At 45.2% G+C, this 19767-nt stretch overlaps 1 protein-coding gene across 7 annotated transcripts in view; it reads left to right on the top strand.

Moving 5' to 3' along the window:
* LOC111956729 (zinc finger protein 521-like) overlaps positions 1-19767 on the top strand; it is a 183340-nt gene that overhangs the window by 147882 nt on the left and 15691 nt on the right. For all 7 annotated transcript variants that reach the window (XM_023977287.2, XM_023977286.2, XM_023977285.2 and 4 more), the window contains one exon: positions 4528-4643. In XM_023977287.2, the coding sequence (XP_023833055.1) occupies positions 4528-4643 (116 nt within the window). The remainder of the gene's footprint in view (positions 1-4527; positions 4644-19767) is intronic.

Here is a 19767-nt window from a genome sequence, read left to right as displayed (position 1 = left end):
AAAAGTCCACAAAGTCGTATTCCTCGCTCTCTCTCACACTCGCTCGCTCTCTTTCGAACGCACTCGTTTTCTCACTCTCTCTCTCTCCCTCTATTCCCCGTCTTTCTTTCTCGCTTTTTCCCTCTCCCTCTCTTTCCTTGTCTCTCTCTCCCTCTCTTTCCCTTTCTTTCCCTGTCTCTCTCCCTCTCTTTCCATGCCTCTCTGCCTCTCGGTTTCTTGCTCTGTATCTTGCTTCCTCTCTCTGCTATTACTATGGCCCTGTGTAGCCATTGATAGGGATAGTTCTAAACGCGATGTGCCAAAACTCAGTGTCATAAAAAAAATGCGCCCACTTCCCCAATGTTAAAAATATTTTCGCACAACCCTCGCCTTGTATTGTAAAACATTTTTGCACACCCTCCCCCTCATAAAATTAACTCAAATTAATGTTTCCGACCACAAATAACAATAACTTTAGTGACGCTGTGTTTATAAATGTGGATATCGGCTTTGCCACTTCGGCATGCTTTTGTGGCACAGTCGATTACACACAAGGCTATGGGCCAGAAGATTGAGGGTTCGCCGACCACCACAGCTCTCCCGGCCTGTTTCATTAGACCCACACTACGATCAGAGCCAGCTGTAGACAATGATCAGCTAGGTGGAAATCAGATTTTCAACATTTTGATGTTATATTTATAATTATATGTGCAACAAATTTTCCACCAACAGTTTCTGTGCCAACGCACCACAACCAATAAGCAAATCATACTGACTTTGGGTGCTTCAACATCATRGTTTGCGTTTTTAACACCACAATCTGGACAGGTTGGATGCCTGAATTATATTTTGAACTAACGTGCGCATGTAGCCTACAGGAGACTTTTGAAGTAGCTTAATCAGATTAAAACATTGTGTTTATGGAAAGGGGATACCTAGTCAGTTGCACAACTGAATGCATTCAACTGAATTTAACCCAACCCCTCTGAATCAGAGAAGTGAAGGGGGCTGCCTTAATCRACATCCATGTCATTAGCGTCTGGGGAGCAGGTGTTGTTGKRGGTTAACTGCCTTGCTCAAGGGCAGAAATGCAGATTTTTCCACCTTGCCGGCTCAGGGATTCAAACCAGCGACCTTTTGGTTACTGGCCCAACGCTCTTAACGTTATGCTACCTGTCTCCCCTAAAAGGTAATACATTTTAAAAGATAAATGACAAATATTTAGGCTATATTGAAGTGTTAGGTTCTAGGTGCGCGAGGAATAGCTGCTCGGATCGGAGAGGAGGCAGAGCACGCATGACGCTTTCCTGAACAACTGGGCCTGCTGGGAGCATATGTGACCACATTATTATAGCACGACTTAGGAGAATGATGATCCGCAACAGACAGCGCATCTCAGGTCTTAAAATACAGCCAGACTGGCCTGGTATTGTGCCTKTATATGCCTTATAAACTGTCCAGAGTAGACCCACAACTGATACAAATTTAATTAATGGAATGAAATATTCAAATCACAGGGCTTTTGTACCGTTATTCAAATGACAATTTCACTGCAGTTTACAGCCTAGAGTAGAATGTTGTACTCACTTGAAAACAATAAGGCAATTACTCATTGCTATGTAGTGTTGTAGGCTAGTCTAGGTAAGATAATTGTCCCTAAACAACATCAATAGGGGAGCTTTTGGAGCTGCCTCTCCGCTTTTACTGAACATTGTTGCAGCTTTGAATGATTTTACGTGTGGTATCATTGTTAGTTAGCATATTGCAGATCTKGACAAACTATCAACCTACCACTATTGTCATTATGAAAGGTGGATAGAAGGCAGGATAGACAGTTAGACTGGTAGACTATATTGGCATGTGGTATAGTTAGTGTGTGGAAAAGTGCAGTGCATAATGGAACCTCCACAACACCTTGATATAGGGGAGGTGCATGCAAGCAGATGAGGACATTTGTCTAGAATGGAAGAAATTATATAGTAAAACCTGCAAATAGGTGAATGTAAACCTGGGGGAAAATGCATTATAAAAGCTAAATAAAAAGTTAGAMAACACTCCCCTATTAGCCCACTGGGTGTTTTTACTCATAGTGTTACATTTTCTGATGATCAAGCTGTGAATGCATATTTGCCAGGGATATGTTTCAAGGATTGGTACAAACGTACCAATGACTTCAACCCACTGAATATTGATGTATGAACAAGGTCTGTAGACATGTTAACATCATGATATGAGGAGCTCACCTGACACCTCTCTTGTGTACTGTATTGTAGGTAGGCAGGTGTGGGATCTGCAACCCAACCCCCAGATGAAAGTGTTTATTTATAACTAGGGAAGTCATTGAAGAACAAATTCTTATTTRCAATGACGGCCTACTTGTAAAGTCCCCTAACCCGGACGACGCTGGGCCAATTGTGCGCCGGCCTATGGGACTCCCGATCACGGCCGGTTGTGATACAGCCCGGGATCAAACCTGGGTCTGTAGTGATGCCTCCCAGTCTTGAAGCTTTTTTTTGTCGTAGGGATTTCTCTGCCTCCCAGTCCAAGACTGATAACTCACTGTTGTTGGTTTGACCTGTTTCTATGCAGAGCAGACAGACAAAACCATGGCTTTAAAAAACAGCTATTGTCTGCTAGCCTATTTTCAGTTTTAAAAAATATGTCAAAAACACAATCAAAGCCACAATCATTGTAGCCTTTTAGAACAAAGTAGTTGTATAGTTAAAGCGTTGGATATTCTCATGTTGTAGTTAACCTTGGGATAAAACAAGGCTGTTGTGAATAGAACATCCAGCAAGCTGTCTCTATCTCTGTCTTTTTGTCCTTGTGTTTTTAAAAGTGTGCCATAACCCATAACCATAGCTGTAGCATTGTTTGTTGGTTCATTAGAGTGACTTTGTTCATATCAGTGTTCAACACGGTGTTTAGTTTAGTCGTGTAGCACAGACAGCTGTCACTGAGAAATTAGTAGCCAGGCAGTGTCTGTCACTCTGGATGTAAATCGCTAGCTGGAGATATATAAACGTTTATTTAAAAAAGGAAATTCAGGACTGTAGGTGGCGGCCATCCTGGTGTCTGTTTGCCAGAGCTAAGTGAGCCTCAGGCATATACAGCTCAATAATTAATATCAGCTCTCCCTGGTGCACTCAAATTGGGACATGTTGATGTTGCGAGCTCCGCCATGCGCCCGTGCGCTGCAGTGTGGCTCCCATCAGGGGCAAATGGGCTGAAGCGACCCCAAAGTGCTCTCAAATAGACACCTCACCTTTAGCGGCTGCTTTTCATTCACCTCCCTGTGGGCCTCAGCCCCTCAGCCCAGGCGGTGCATGCATTAAGAGAAAAGTTATTTTGAGCCGTTAAGAAATTCAAATGAAGCCTGGCCCCACATGGTAACTTTTCGGAAGCAGCCAAACCTTAGAGAGTAGACAGCCGGTACGTACTTCCTTAAAGCACAGGGGTCTGGGATAACAAACGCCATGTTTGAAGTGCCCCTCTGAGAACACAGAAGAGACACACACTCACACTCACACACTCACAAACACACACACAGACACACAAATTACACGGACAAGCACACACGCATACACCCATCTCCCTAGTCTACTGTAGCAACGTGGACTATCTRTGGCTTAATTAAAGCACAACTGCATAGTATATATTTATATATTTTAAGTGCTAGGCAAGTTGTATGCGTGTATGTGTTTATATCATAGTGACTGTAGTCTTAGTCTGCATAAATAAATAGTGCATCTGCATGAATATTTATATTGTCAATATCATTAGCGATGTAGAGTAATGGAGGCCATGTTTTTCACGAAGCAATGCCAATTTCTTCTGTGGTTGTTTATTTTCTAGTTTGTTGTCCCCACAGTATTTCTAAATAAAGATCATCATTATTCTCATAACATTATGTCCTAGCTCACTGTACTGTAGCAGCACAGCCGGGTATGACCACTCTGTTCAAAGATTGTCAGATAGGCCTATCAAAGTTCACTTMTTTTTTTCTTAATTACTGACATAATGTCCTTTATTGTCCGTACAACATATTCAGGCGCCCGGATTTAGTGCGTTTTCCTAGCTATTGTCGACGCATATATATATTGGCTTTACAATCATTTGTTTCTCTTTTTTGTTTCTGTTTCATTTAGCCTATGTCATTGTGGTTAATTTTGCATTTGCCATTATTTCCTGATAGCTGTATTTGTTTTGTTAGCAACATTTTCAATATTTTACTATGATTTCAAAAAGAAACTCATTTTTGTTTTCCCTCTCTCCCTCTCTCTCTCTCTTTCCCTTTCTCTCTCTCTCCCTCCCCTCTCCTCTCTCCCTCTCTCTCTCTCCTCTCTCTCTCTTTCCCTTCTCTCTTCTCTCCCTCTCCCTCTCCCTCTCTCCCTCTCTCTTCTCTCTCTCCCTCTCTTCTCTCTCTCTCCTCTCTCTCTCTTCTTCCTCTCTCTCTCTCCTTCCTCCTCTTCTCCCTCTCCCCTCTCCCCTCTCTCCTCTCTCCCTCTCTCCTCTCTCCTCGCTCCCTCACCCTCACTCTGTCTATAGTATTTGTCCAGGCCAGCAAGCTCCAGCAACACATCTTCTCAGCCCATGGCCAGGAGGATAAGATATACGACTGCTCCCCGTGCCCACAGAAGTTCTTCTTCCAGACCGAGCTACAGGTAAACCCAAACTTAGCCCTGGTAGTGGTCACCAACACCAAGCACATACTCACTCACTCACTCACTCACTCACTCACTCACTCACTCACACACTCACACACTCACTCACTCACTCACTCACTCACACACTCACACACTCACACACTCACTCACACTCACTCACACACTCACTCACACACACACATACATACATACATATGCAAGCAGGAGTACACACACATACACACATTACACTTTGCCTTCTCTCTGTCCCGGTTGAGACTGGGAGACTCAGACAGAATTACTCCAGTTGGTTTCCAAACTAATTTGTGATCAACAGATACAGAATGATTTGATTTGCTTCTTAGACCTTACATATCTGGAATTAGAAGGATTAGGAGAATGTGCTTTTTGGGGAGTATTAACTATACTGTACAGAGAAAAAAACACMGTTCAGTCAATAATATGCCAGCAACTCCCAGCCTCGTAATCACAGAGGAGGCACTCATAGCTAAATATGATCTGTCACTGTAGGGATGCCATATCTGCCCTTCAACAAAGTTAGAAATTGGACTCTTTGAAACTTTCAACGTTGTAGAGATAATCCATTTGCAAGCCATCTCTTCCCACTATCCTCAGAGTACTTAAACAAAATTAAATMATTTCAGTCGTCATCTTGTTGTTTTTAAGCAGCTCGATCATATTTGGGGGAATTGTACCCTGGCAGGGCATGCCACATMTTTCCTAGTTCCTTGTACAAATCTTTTATTTTCTATCAGTACTTCTTGTATCTCTCATAGTTGAGAACTAAGGACCCTAACATAAATGAATATAGCCATCTGAGTAGAGATGTTCATATGTCCAAGCACCTTGTGAAACCCGCTAGTACACTCGTAGAGAAAGGGTTCCAAAAGGGTTCTGCGGCTGTCCTCATAGGAGAATCTTTTTTGGTTCCAGATAGAAGCCGTTTTGATTCCAGGGAGAACTATTTTGGGTTCCATGTAGAACCCTCTGTGGATAGGGTTCTAAATGGAACCCAAAAGAGTTCTACCTGGAACCAAAAGYGGTTACTCAAAGGGTTATCCTATGGGGACAGCCAAAGAATCCTTTACGGTTCTAGATAGCACCTTTTTTTCTAAGAGTCTACCGAACGTCATACTACTGACCTCTAACCCCAACCTCCACTTACACAGATTGGTGGCGCTAGCTCAGTATTAGCATCTAGCCAGCAGATGGAAGGGTGAATCCAAGGTTTTAGCTTAGCATTGATCAGACAGTTCATATTGAGATTCAGCCAGTAAACACATATCCATGGTGTGCCAGGAGGAAGGTGAATGTGATTATTATCTACCGGTCAGTTGAGTCTACAGAACAGACCAGCATGAATAAAAGAAGTGTTGATGCACCACCCACCAACATACAGGTTCCTCATGGAGGACAAGGTTATTAGTAACTAAAAAGTATTGTGTTTAACTAACACGTCTTGTGTGTGTTCTCTATCTCTCTACACAACATGGCAAACAGCATCTGATTTATCCCACTTCATCTCTCATTGGAACGAGTGTTTCGAGTGTTTTCGCTATAGCCAGGGTTGTTACAAGTACCTGTAAACAATCTCAAATAACCTGGGGATGTTTTTCCTACTTTTTACTCTGACATGTTTTGGGATCCAGCTCCCGGAGGTGTTGTTTCATGCTTATATTGTTTTACACCCTTTGTGAAGAGACGGAGAGCAAACATGAAAGATCTATGGCACTTTGTTGTGGAGCAGAGGGTTATGAAAGGAGAGCATGTATTGAGCATAGGGGATAAGATGATCATCAAATTCAACCTGTGCCATGGCATGCTCTTGAAGCAACCCCAAGTGGGTGCATACCACATAGACACACACACACGTGTGCACACATGCTCAAACACACACACACACACACACACACACCACACACACACACACACACACACACACACACACACACACACACACACACACACACACACACAACACACACACACACACAACACACACACACACACACACACCACACACACACACACACACACACACACACACACACACACACACACACACACTTATCACACTTAAACATACATTCAGAACACAGCATTACATACATTATATAGATACACAAGCAGTTTGTTAACACCAGACCATCCATTGACTCCGCCTGGAGTTCCTTATTTTTTAAATCATTTTCTTTGGAATTTTGCAAGCTCTTTATAGGCACAGTCACTTAGTGTATGTAAATTTTCTGCCCACTGGAATTTGATACAGTGAATTATAAGTGAAATAATCTGTCTGTAAACAATTGTTGAAAAAATTACTTGTGTCATGCACAAAGTAGATGTCCTAAACCGACTTGCCAAAAACTATAGTTTGTTAACAGGAAATGTGTGGAGTGGTTTGAAAAACGAGTTAATGACTCCAACCTAAGTGTATGTATGACTTAGACTTCACTGTAGATGTCTCTTTTCGTACTGATCCATACTGCGGCATAATGCTAGTCAAAGTTTATGTACCGTATACGAGTTGTTTTGTTTCGGGTATGTTGTTTTTTTTATATCACTACTCAAAAATGTCTCCCTAACATGGTGAATGTAATTTGTCAATCCTTTTGTAGTGATAGCTGTCATCCAGCGATGAGGAGATAGATGTTGCTTCTCTCTCTGCCTGTCTCCTGGAGTTTTGAGTTTCTCTCTCTCTCTCTACACCCTGACACTCTGGCCCACTCTCTGGCTACCTCGACTCCTCATCTCTCACTGTAGTCAGAGAGGTCAGGGGTTATTGCAGGCATGGGGGAGAGAGGATAGGGGAAGCAGGCAGGGGGAGAGAGGAGAGGAGAGGGGAGAGCTGTCTGCCCATGGTAGGCAGGTAAAGGGCAAGCAGCAATGATATTTTATTAATTTGCTGTCAGAGAATTCCCTGAAACAGACCAAAGGCTGTGACAGGTATGCAGGGCACCCCCTCTCCCCCACCGCCTCCCCCTTCTCCCCCACCGTCCTCTCATCCTCCACACAGCCTCCCCTGTGAACTCTAGACCCTGCGAGGGGTAGACAATTTTTGCCGGCCTGTCGAGATGGATGATGGGAGAGCTTCCGTCTAATCAGCCCTCCCAGGACCCCCGCMCGGCCAYCCCCTCGGACCRGACAGATTGACTGACTCCTGGGCCTCGGTGACCCAGAATCCACAATCCAGAAGAGACTCTGCTCTCTCCTAGACCACCATTGTTTCCAGAATCCTCCTGAGACCCATCCCCACCCTCCACACACCACCTCTCCCCTTCCCCCATCCCATTAAAATATGGAGTGGAGATATTGCATGAGGTACTGATGGGGAGGGCCTATGGTTCAGTGTTAGTGCTATCAGGGCTAGCTGTGGTGTGGTCTCCGGTATGGTCTCCCTGCTCTCTCTCACTCGCTCTCTCTCTCTCTCTCTTTCTCTCTCTCTTTCATTCTCTCTCTCTCTCATTCTCTCTCTCTCTCTCTCTCCCACTACCCCCTACAGTCCACCACCCATGCACCCATAGGGGTAGGAGACACATCCTCTTCTAGTCTCTCCTCCAATCTACTGTACTCTTACTTCCTCCCATGCCCTTACCCTGGTTTGGACAAGCCAGGGGTTTGTGGGTACTCAGGACTGACRTTTTTTTTGTTCTCCCCTTTCCTCAGTATTATATTCAATGGATGTGTCTCTTCCTTATTACATAAGGCACTGAGTCACTGACAATACTCTACTATTCCACTGGGTTAATGAGGCAGATATATTAACTGATGGTGGTGGCAGTGAATTAGCCACAGCTTAAATCTTTCTATAAGTGGAAGTTCATTTTGCGGTTCCACTTACATTTTTACATTTTTTCTGGGACGAGATTCCCCCTCGTTCCTCTTGGCTGGGGCTCTTTTTTATACTACACTTTCATTATCATTCCTTGGAAGTCATGTATGTCCTGCTCCAATTGACAGATGAGAGGAGAGGAGAGGAGGGGAGTGAGTGAGTGAGTGGGTACTCAATTGGTACACTAGGACTTCTCCTTCTCCCTCTTTCCTTAGATACCCGCAGGACATACCTTAATTGGAGTGTCTTTTAAAAGGATTCCTTCAAAGACGCCGATGCTCGGTCCAAAGATCCAGCTCTGTAATGAGTGCTAGAAGTCACAAGAACACGTCTGTATCATGTTGTACTTCTTCTCACAAATTACATCCTCCTTTTTCCTCTGTGTGTGATAGCCATTATTGCCAAGCTGTAACCGATTTTTCTGTTTTAAATTAAGGAAATGTATTAACTGGCGTGTCGCCGTGTTAGTGTAAACAGCGATGCATGTCGTGACATCCATAATTTCTGGGGAAAATACCCCCAATTAAAAATTGGGGTAAAGATTATATCTTGGAAATAGAGCAGAAATAATCACCATGGTTTGCTCTATTACTAATGATATTATTGCATGAGCATATGTAATAGCATAGCCGCTTCTACTGTAGATCGGATAACAATTTTAGGGTAATTTCTCAAAGTCTGCGAGAGCCAAATATACGCAGTCATCACACAAAATATTATTTAAACAATATTACATTATATTATTTAGTGTTAAGTTTGTCAGTGTTTTTTGGAGTGTGATGTTTATCTGTGTTTTTGGGTCTCTCGCCGACTTTGAGAAACTGAAACGAGGCAAAGCATTATTCTGACACGGTACATTGGGACTATAATTCCCATGAAGATTGATTTTAGAATGTGCCCATTTGGAATATGTCCCCACCTTGAGTGCACCATGTCCCTAACACTTTCCACTCTGAGGCCGATCTACATTTCACTTTTTGAGAATACACTATCTTCAAGTGTGACAGCTTCACATGCGTTTGAACTTCTGTTTTTATCATTTTAAATGACAAGCCGTTCTTCTCTTCATCACCCCAGGTGCTCACAATGCTGTCACCATTTCAAAGAGTTGAGCAGCAAAATAAAAGTGAATAAAAGGGCACAACTGTGTGTTTGTGATGCGCTATAATTAATATTTGAATGTATTTATAATGATGTACAAACATGCTGTACAAASAGTCGTCAGCCCTGTAAAAGGGGATGTAAACATTGTGAGATGAATGGCGACGACGTAAGACAGTCGTGGCATTCTACTTTCCTACTGTAGGTGGATCAGAATTAGACAGCATGACAAACCTAATGATCCTAGGAGGAGTTTCTCACTGCAGTGTGTATGTGTGTGTGTGTTTGTGTATGTGTATGTGTGTATGTTTGTGCGTGTGTGTGTATGTAGAGTATGTGTCTCTGTTTCTTCCTCCAAGGGTGGATCTGATGTGTACATGCGAACACAGTGTCTGGAGGGAAACATGACAAAAACTCCCAGAAGCCTTTGAGGCATTCTCTTTTTCTTCTTCCTCTTGCTCACTGTACTACAGGGAAAAGTTCAAACCAAACAGAGGGAGGGATGCTCAGTGCTGGAATTCATCATCGGATCTGTACGCTAACACACACACATTTGTATTTCTATTTCACTTTCTGACACTTTCATGAAGCTTGTCATTAACGCCGCATGAGAAATATATTCCAGGTTTCATTTACCTGTTTAAAGAGATTCACTTTGCAAATGTCTGATTCTAAACGTGTTTTACAAAACCCTGTTGAGGCTAGCTGGTCCTCATAGCATCAGATTAAACAGTTCCTCACAGATACGTTTTCAAACATGTACAATAATTATTAGACAGTTCAATTTTGTACAAATGTTACATGACGCCAATTGTGTGGCTATTAAAAGTTAATATTCTGACTGACTCTCTCCAAACAAGTGGGTAAATGTGAGAGTGTATTTGTTCTTTGTCGGCGTCACAGTTTCAACTCAAATCTAACAGTAGCCTCAAATGTACTCCTAAAATTCACTCTGTCACTGAAGTAGCTATAGCAGCGAGAGGAAAGGAGAGAGAGACAGAGAACAGAGAGAGGAGTATTGTATGAGTGAGTTTGCTGTGCTGTGCTGTAGCATCATCGCTACACCACTCAAACTCTTGTCCGTAAGTGAAGCAGTTAAATGTGAGAGTAATTTTGTTTCTGAGACTGTGGAGCTCCATGGACCCCATCTCCCTCCCAGTGACAGGCTTGGATCTCACATCCTCTACCCCCCTTCCACCCCCTGCCTCAGTCTAATTAGTGTGTGTAGCCCAGGGCTCACGTCCCACCAAGACTCATCCCCCCCATCTCCCTCCCAAGATGGCTCCCCTAAGAAAGATCCTTAATTGGGTTCTTAAGTCATAGTCTTCATTTTTAGTGGGGAAAGGCATCTGTGTTTTGTAGCTATCACCTCAGAAATCAGCTCAGATTTTTCTCTTTCTCTCGCTCACTGCTTTCTTTATCTCTCTCTTTTCACTCTCATTCTCCCCATCTCCCTCCCTCTCCATCTGCTCTCTCTCAATTCCTGTATGTATCTCTCTCACCATCTCTCTCTCTCTCTCTCTCTTACTTTCTCCCCATCTCCCTCCCTCTCCCTCTGCCTTCTCTCAATTCCTGTATATATCTCTCTCACCATTGATCTCTCTTGCTTTCTCTCCATATCCCTTCCCTTCCTATTTCTATCTCCCCTCCCTCTTTACATCCCTCCCTCTCTCTGTTCTCTCTCTCCTTCCCTCTTTGCCACTCTGTAGTCGCTTCACTTAATGAGGCTCTATAATAACCCAGTGGTTGTGCAGTTGTTTTGCGACCTCAGTCAAACATCACTGCAGAGTGGGTTTCTAGCACCATTCACTTGTCTACATAGACAGGGTAATGATTATCATTTGGTGGAACAAAGCACACTAGCGCTCCAATAAGGGATCTGTCTTCTCCCGTTGCACCTCAAAAAGTATCACGACTCAGGTATGACCCAGATGCAGACACAGGAGGTGGATGGTTCGGTACTCAGAATATTTATTATCACAAAGGGTCAGGCTAAAGGGCAGGTCGAGAGCAAGCAGAGGTTCATAATCCAAGGCAGAGTCAACAAGGGACAGAACGGCAGGCGGGCTCAGGGTCAGGGCAGCTAGAAAGGTCAGAACAGGGAAGACTAGAAAACAAAACTAGAGAGTAACACAGGTAACACATGGAAAACATGCTGGGACGACTTGACCAGACAAGACGAACTGGCAACAGACAAACAGAAAACGCAGGTATAAATACAGTAGAGTATTTGTGTCATCAAGGCAAAGGGTGGTTACTTTGAAGAATCTAAAATCTAAAATATATTGTGATAGTTTTACACTTTTTTGGTTACTACATGATTCCATATGTGTTATTTCATAGTTTTGATGTCTTCACTATTATTCTACAATGTAGAAAATAGTAAAAATAAAGAAAAACCCTTGAATGAGTAGGTGTGTCCAAACTTTTGACTGGTACTGTATACGGAGGGTACGGGGCAACAGAAGATGAACAGCAGAGGGGCTAAGGACTTTAGAGATGGGGAATGGACCAATAAAATGGGGGGAAAGTTTTCGAGACTCCGCCCGGAGGGGCATATCACGGGTGGACAGCCATACCCTCTGCCCGGGTTGATAGCGTGGAGCCGGGTCCGGGGGCGATCCGCTTCTCGCCGATACATGGAGGAGATCTAAAGAAGAGCGGGCCAAGCTCTCTTCCAGGTACGCCGACATCTGGGCCGAGGGTATTCTGACCTCTTGCTCGGGGAAGAGGGGCTGGTAACCGAAGGAACACTCGAAGGTTGAGAGTCCAGTGGCTGAGCAGGGAAGGGAGTTACGGGCGTACTCCACGCACACAAGTTGCTGGCTCCAGGTAGTGGGGTTGGCAGAGACGAGGCAGCGAAAAGTTTCCAGGTCATGATTGGCTCGCTCCGATTGGCCGTTGGACTGGGGATGAAACCTGGAGCACAGGCTGGCCGATGAACCATTGAGGGTGCAGAATGCTTTCCAGAACCTGGACGAGAACTCAGGACCCCAATCAGAGACCATGTTGACCGGAAGTCCATGGATCCGGAAGACCGGAAGTCCATGGATCCGGAAGACGTGCTGCACCATAAGTTGGGCCGTCTTCTTGGCTGAGGGTAACTTGGGAAGGGGAATGAAATGTGCAGTTTTGGAAAACCTATCCACCACAGTAAGGATGGTGGTGTTGCCATCTGACGGAGGGAGACCGGTGACAAAGTCCACGGATATATGGGACCAAGGGCGATGAGGAACAGGGAGTGGTTGAAGGAGGCCAGCTGGAGCTTGCCGCGGAGTTTTGTTCTGTGCGCACACAGTGCAGGTGGTGACAAATGAGGAGATGTCTGGAACAATGGTGGGCCACAAAATGTTGGCGGATGAAAGCCAATGTCCGACGGAAGCCGGGATGACAGGTGAGTTTGGAGGAATGGGCCCATTCCAGGACCGGGGACCTGGCCGAATCTGGTATGAACATCCGGTGTCCGGCTGGGAACGCTGCGCCTTGCAGACCCGGCTCTCAATACCTCAGACTAGTGTAGCTGCTAGACCGGAGGTAGGGAGGATGGTCTCAGGGTCAGATGGCGTAGCAGCGGAACTATACAAGCGGGAGAGGGTGTCAATCTTCACATTCTTGGACCCAAGGTGGTAGGCGATGGTAAAAATTGAATCGAATGAATAACAGGGGGGAATGGCCCTTGCCTGGGTATCCTGGAAGGATATTGACCTCATCCCGTCAGTAGAGGATGCCTGGTCGTTCTTTAAAAGTAATTTCCTCACCATCTTAAATAAGCATGCCCCTTTCAAAAAATGTAGAACTAAGAACAGATATAGCCCTTGGTTCACTCCAGACCTGACTGCCCTCGACCAGCACAAAAACGTCCTGTGGCGGACTGCACTAGCATCGAAAGTAGTCCCCGCGATATGCAAGGGAAGTCAGGAACCAATACACGCAGTCGGTTAGGAAAGCAAAGGCTAGCTTTTTCAAACAGAAATTTGCATCCTGTAGCTCTAACTCCAAAAAGTTTTGTGACACTGTAAATTCCATGGAGAACAAGAGCACCTCCTCCCTGCTGCCCACTGCACTGAGGCTAGGAAACACTGTCACTACCGATAAATCCACGATAATCGAGAATTTCAATAAGCATTTCTCTACAGCTGGCCATGCTTTCCTCCTGGCTACCCCAACCCCGGCCAACATCTCCGCACCCCCCGCAGCTACTTGCCCAAGCCTCCCCAGCTTCTCCTTCACCCAAATCCAGATAGCAGATGTTCTGAAAGAGCTGCAAAACCTGGAGCCGTACAAATCAGCTGGGCTAGACAATCTGGACCCTCTCTTTCTAAAATTATCCGCCGCCATTGTTGCAACCCCTATTACCAGTCTGTTCAACCTTTCTTTTGTATCGTCTGAGATCCCTAAAGATTGGAAAGCTGCCACGGTCATCCCCCTCTTCAAAGGGGGTGACACTCTAGACCCAAACTGTTACAGACCTATATCCATCCTGCCCTGCCTTTCTAAAGTCTTTGAAAGCCAAGTTAATAAACAGATCACTGACCATTTCGAATCCCACCGTACCTTCTTCACTGTGCAATCCGGTTTCCGAGCTGGTCACGGGTGCACCTCAGCCACGCTCAAGGTACTAAACGATATCATAACCGCCATCAATAAAAGACAGTACTTGTTAGCCGTCTTCATCGACCTGGCCAAGGCTTTCGACTCTGTCAATCACCGTATTCTTATCGGCAGACTCAACAGTCTTGGTTTCTCAAATTACTGCCTCGCCTGGTTCACCAACTACTTCTCAGATAGAGTTCAGTGTGTCAAATCGGAGGGCCTGTTGTCCGGACCTCTGGCAGTCTCTATGGGGGTACCACAGGGTTCAATTTTTTTATTTTCTCTGTATATATCAACGATGTCGCTCTTGCTGCAGGTGATTCCCTGATCCACCTCTACGCAGACGATACCATTCTGTATACATCTGGCCCTTCTTTGGAGACTGTGTTAACAAACCTCCAAACGAGCTTCAGTGCCATACAACACTCCTTATGTGGCTTCCAACTGCTCTTAAATGCTAGTAAAACTAAATGCAGGCTTTTCAACAGATCGCTGCCCGCACCCGCCCACCCGACTAGCATCACTACTCTGGACGGTTCTGACTTAGAAAATGTGGACAACTACAAATACCTATGTATAAGTGTCTGGCTAGACTGTAAACTCTCCTTCCAGACTCATATTAAACATCTCCAATCCAAAATTAAATCTAGAATCGGCTTCCTATTTCGCAACAAAGCCTCCTTCACTCACGCTGCCAAACATACCCTCGTAAAACTGACTATCCTACCGATCCTCGACTTCGGCGATGTCATTTACAATATAGCCTCCAACACTCTAATCAGCAAACTGGATGCAGTCTATCACAGTGCCACACTGCGACCTGTATGCTCTCGTCGGCTGGCCCTTGCTACATATTTTTCACCAGACCCACTGGCCCCAGGTCATCTATAAGTCTTTGCTAGGTAAAGCTCCGCCTTATCTCAGCTCACTGGTCACGATAACAACACCCACCCATAGCACGCACTCCAGCAGGTAAATCTCACTGGTCATCCCCAAAGCAAACATCTCCTTTGGCCGCCTTTCCTTCCAGTTCTCTGCTGCCAATGACTGGAACGAATTGCAAAAATCGCTCAAGTTGGAGACTTATATGTCCCTCACTAACTTTAAACATCAGCTATCTGAGCAGATAACCAATTGCTGCAGCTGTACACAGCCCATCTGTAAATAGCCCATCCTATCTACCTATCTCATCCCCATATTGTTTTTATTTACTTTTTTGCTCTTTCGCACACCAGTATTTCTACTTGCACATCATAATCTGCACATCTATCACTCCAATGTAAATTTGCTCAATTGTAATTATTATGGCCTATTTATTGCCTTACCTCCTCACGCCATTTGCACACACTGTATATAGACTTTTTTTCCCTATCGTGTTATTGACTGTACGTTTGTTTATTCCATGTGTAACTCTGTGTTGTTGTTTGTGTCGCACTGCTTTGCTTTATCTTGCCAGGTCGCAGTTGTAAATGAGAACTTGTTCTCAACTGGCCTACCTGGTTCAATAAAGGTGAAAAAAAAAAAAAATGTAAGAGCCAAATGAGCATGCCTTGAGTTGAGGCGCTTGGCAGTGAGGAGATATTCCAAATTCTTATGGTCGGTCCACTCTAAGAATGGATGTTCCGCCCCTTCAAGCCAGTGCCTTCACTCCTCCAGCACAATCTTGACCGCCAGAAGTTCCCGATTTCCCACATCATAGTTCCTCTCAGCAGAATCGAGATGATGGGAGAAGAAAGCGCAGATGCAGCTTTTGGTCCTGGCAGAACGCTGGGACAGGACGGCCCCCACTCCAATGTCCGAGGCGTCAACCTCCACCACGAACTGACGGGATGGGTCCAGATGGATCAGGATGGTGGAAGTGCTGAAACGGTGCTTCAGATCCAGAAACGCCCGGTCAGCAGCAGGGGACCACATGAACGGAACCTTGGGAGAGGTGAGTGAAAAGGGGGAGGCCAGGGTGTTGTAGAGTCGAATAAAGCGGCAGTAGAAATGAGCAAATCCCAGGAAACGTTGCAGCTGCACTCTGGATGTGGGTTGGGGCCAATCCACCACCGCTCTCACCTTGTCAGGATCCATCTGAATGTTCCCTGCATCGATGACCTATCCCAGAACGAGATAGTGGAACAATGGAATTTACATTTAACTGTTTTAACAAACAACTGGTTCTCCAGGAGGCGCTGGAGGACTTGTCGGACATGGAGAACATGCTCTTGAGCTGACCGGGAAAAGACAAGGATGTCGTCCAGATAGACAAACACAAACCGGTTCAACATGTCACGGAGCACATTGTTGACCAGAGCCTGGCACACTGCAGGAGCGTTGGTCAGACCAAACAGCATAACTAGGTACTCATAGTCTCCTCTAGCGATGTTGAAGGCTGTCTTCCACTCGTCTCCTTCCCGTATCCGAACCAGGTGGTAGGCGTTCCGAAAGTCCAACCTCCAAAAAATGGTCGCCCCCTAGGGGGCGCTCAAAAGCCGAGGAGAGGAGTGGAAGCGGGTAACAATTTTTTACAGTGATGTCATTGAGGCCCCAGTAGTCGCTACACAGGTGCAGGGTTTTGTCCTTCTTTTTCATAAAACCCTGCACTGGCAGGGGAAGATGAAGGATGCATGATCCCAGCAGTTAGAGAGTCCTCAATGTATACCACCATGGTCTTGGTCTCCGGGCCAGACAGGGAATAAAGCCGCCCCCCCCCCCCTGAGATGGTGTGGTGTCCGGCAGGAGGTCAATTGCGCAATCGTAGTGTCGATGCGGAGGAAGGGATGTGGCGCGAGCCTTGTTGAAAACCTCCCGGAGGTCCTGGTACTCTGCGCGGACCGCGGAGAGATCCAAGGCTTTTCACAATCCCGCAGAACGACTTCCAAGGGCAAGCTACGCTGCCTTAAGGCAATGTGCATGGCAGAACGGGCTCCAATCCAGGATAGAACGAGTAGCCCAGTCGATCCCCGATCCCATTATTCCAGTTTTGCCTCTGGAGCCATGAAAATCCCAAAGCCACAGGTGTATGAGGAGATTGAATTAGTAGAAACTGTATGGAATCACTGTGATTTCCCGACACTCGCAGGTTAACGGGAACCGTACTGTGAGTGACCCTGTCAACGGAGCATCATTCCAAAGCTCTGGCGTCCATGGGAATAGAGAGGAGTTGAGTAGAGATACCCAGCTCAGATACCAGGGTAGCGTTCATGAAGCTCTCGTCAGCCCCAGAGTCAATGAGCACCCGGAGAGATTTTGACCAGTCAGCCCAGGGCAGGATAGCGTGGAGTGGAGTGTGAGTAATGGGAGTTTGGAGACTCCCTGTATGGCCCACCAGCGTGCCCGTACCTACTGATGAGCCTGATCTTTTACTAGACAGGTGGATATGTAATGTCCTGTTGTACCACAATACAGGCAACTGTTGGCGCTCAGCCTGCGTAAATGTTCACTATGAGACAATCTAGCCCTGCCCTGTTGCATAGGCTCAGGAGGAGATGAGCCGCTAGTCCCAGATGATCCCCGAGGGGCCCGGGCTCTCTTGGGAATGCAGGCGTCGGGGACTTCCGGGGTTCTTCGGAGGCGAGGGTGAAACCGTGGACGAGCGAGTGTGGCTGAGAACAGACCTTCTCTCCCTCCTACGTTCCCGGAGGCGCCCATCGATCCTTATAGTCAAGGCTATGAGGGAGTTGTGGTCCCTGGGTAACTCCCGGGCTGTGAGTTCCTCTTTGATTTCCTCCAATAATCCATGAAGGAAGGTGTTGAACAGGGACTCCGGGTTCCAGGCACTCTCGGCGGCCAGCGTACGAAAGTCAGCCGTGTAGTCTGCCACACTGCGGGAGTCTTGATGAAGTAGCTTCTGAGCCGCCTCTCTCCCGGACACATGGGAATCAAACACCCAAGCGAGCACCCTTCCAGACATCAGTGTTCTAAGATACTCTATTTTTGAACAATCTGGAAGAAATTAAGATGGCTGTGGATCAAAGATGAGCGAGCACTGGAAGAGAAACTCACGGCAGGTTCCAGGATCCAGGAGGTTTCCGTTGTGGCTTGCTCCAGAAATGAGTTGAACATACAGTTGAAGTCGGAAGTTTACATACACCTTAACCAGTCATAACTAGCCAATGGCAATGCAGATTACACAGTACGCAAACAATCGATTAAACACAGGATATGACAACATGGAACACCCTGCTTCTTCGCTTCTAGAAACTTTTAAAAACACAAATTAACAAACTTAGTTGTGCCCATCCTTTTAAAAAATAATTTCATCTTGTATGTAAAGCGTCTTTTGCATGAAGCCTGGAGTTCCTTATTTTTAATAATGAAGACACGTGTTTTCAAAGAAAATTACATTTTCCTTTATAGACCTACAATGTGTTGTACAGCGTGGACAATGTTTCTAGAATATACAGTTGACGTCGGAAGTTTACATACACTTCAGCTAAATACATTTAAACTCAGTTTTTCACAATTCCTGACATTTAATCCTAGTAAATATTCCCTGTTTTAGGTCAGTTAGGATCACCACTTTATTTTAAGAATGTGAAATCTTTCTTTCATCACATTCCCGGTGGGTCAGAAATTCACATACACTCAATTAGTATTTGGTAGCATTGCCTTTAAATTGTTTAACTTGGGTCAAACGTTTCAAGTAGCCTTCCACAAGCTTCCCAGAATAAGTTGGGTGAATTTTGGCCCATTCCTCCTGACAGAGCTGGTGTAACTGAGTCAGGTTTGTAGGCCTCCTTGCTCGCATACGCTTTTTCAGTTCTCTCCAAAAATGTTCTATGGGATTGAGGTCAGGGCTTTGTGATGGCCACTTCAATACCTTGACTTTGTTGTCCTTAAGCCATTTTGCCACAACTTTGGAAGTATGCTTGGGGTCATTGTCCATTTGGAAGACCCATTTGCGACCAAGCTTTAACTTCCTGACTGATGTCTTGAGATGTTGCTTCAATATATCCACGTAATTTTCCTTCCTCGTGATAGTCATTATGGCCAAACAGTTATTTTTTTGTTTCATCAGACCAGAGGATATTTCTCCAAAAAGTACGATCTTTGTCCCCATGTGCAGTTGCAAACCGTAGTCTGGCTTTTTTTATTGGTGTTTTGGAACAGTGGCTTCTTCCTTGCTGAGCGGCATTTCAGGTTATGTCGATATAGGACTCATTTTACTGTAGATGTAGATACTTTTGTACCTGTTTCCTCCAGCATCTTCACAAGGTCCTTTGCTGTTGTTCTGGGATTGATTTGCACTTTTCGCACCAAAGTACGTTCATCTCTAGGAGACAGAACGCATCTYCTTCCTGAGCGTATGACGGCTGCGTGGTCCCATGATGTTTATACTTGCGTACTATTGTTTGTACAGATGAACGTGGTACCTTCAGGCATTTGGATATTGCTCCCAAGGATGAACCAGACTTGTGGAAGTCTACAATTGTTTTTCTGAGGTCTTGGCTGATTTCTTTTGATTTTCCCATGATGTCAAGCAAATAGGTACTGAGTTTGAAGGTAGGCCTTGAAATACATCCAAAGGTACACCTCAAATTGACTCCAAGGATGTCAATTAGCCTATCAGAAGCTTCTAAAGCCATGACATAATTTTCTGGAATTTTGCAA

The sequence above is a fragment of the Salvelinus sp. IW2-2015 genome, linkage group LG32, assembly GCF_002910315.2.
Source record: "Salvelinus sp. IW2-2015 linkage group LG32, ASM291031v2, whole genome shotgun sequence".
NCBI classification, from domain to species: Eukaryota; Metazoa; Chordata; class Actinopteri; order Salmoniformes; family Salmonidae; genus Salvelinus; species Salvelinus sp. IW2-2015.
The sequence above is the reverse complement of the archived record's forward strand: the minus strand, read 5'-3'. Positions and strand labels throughout refer to the sequence as shown.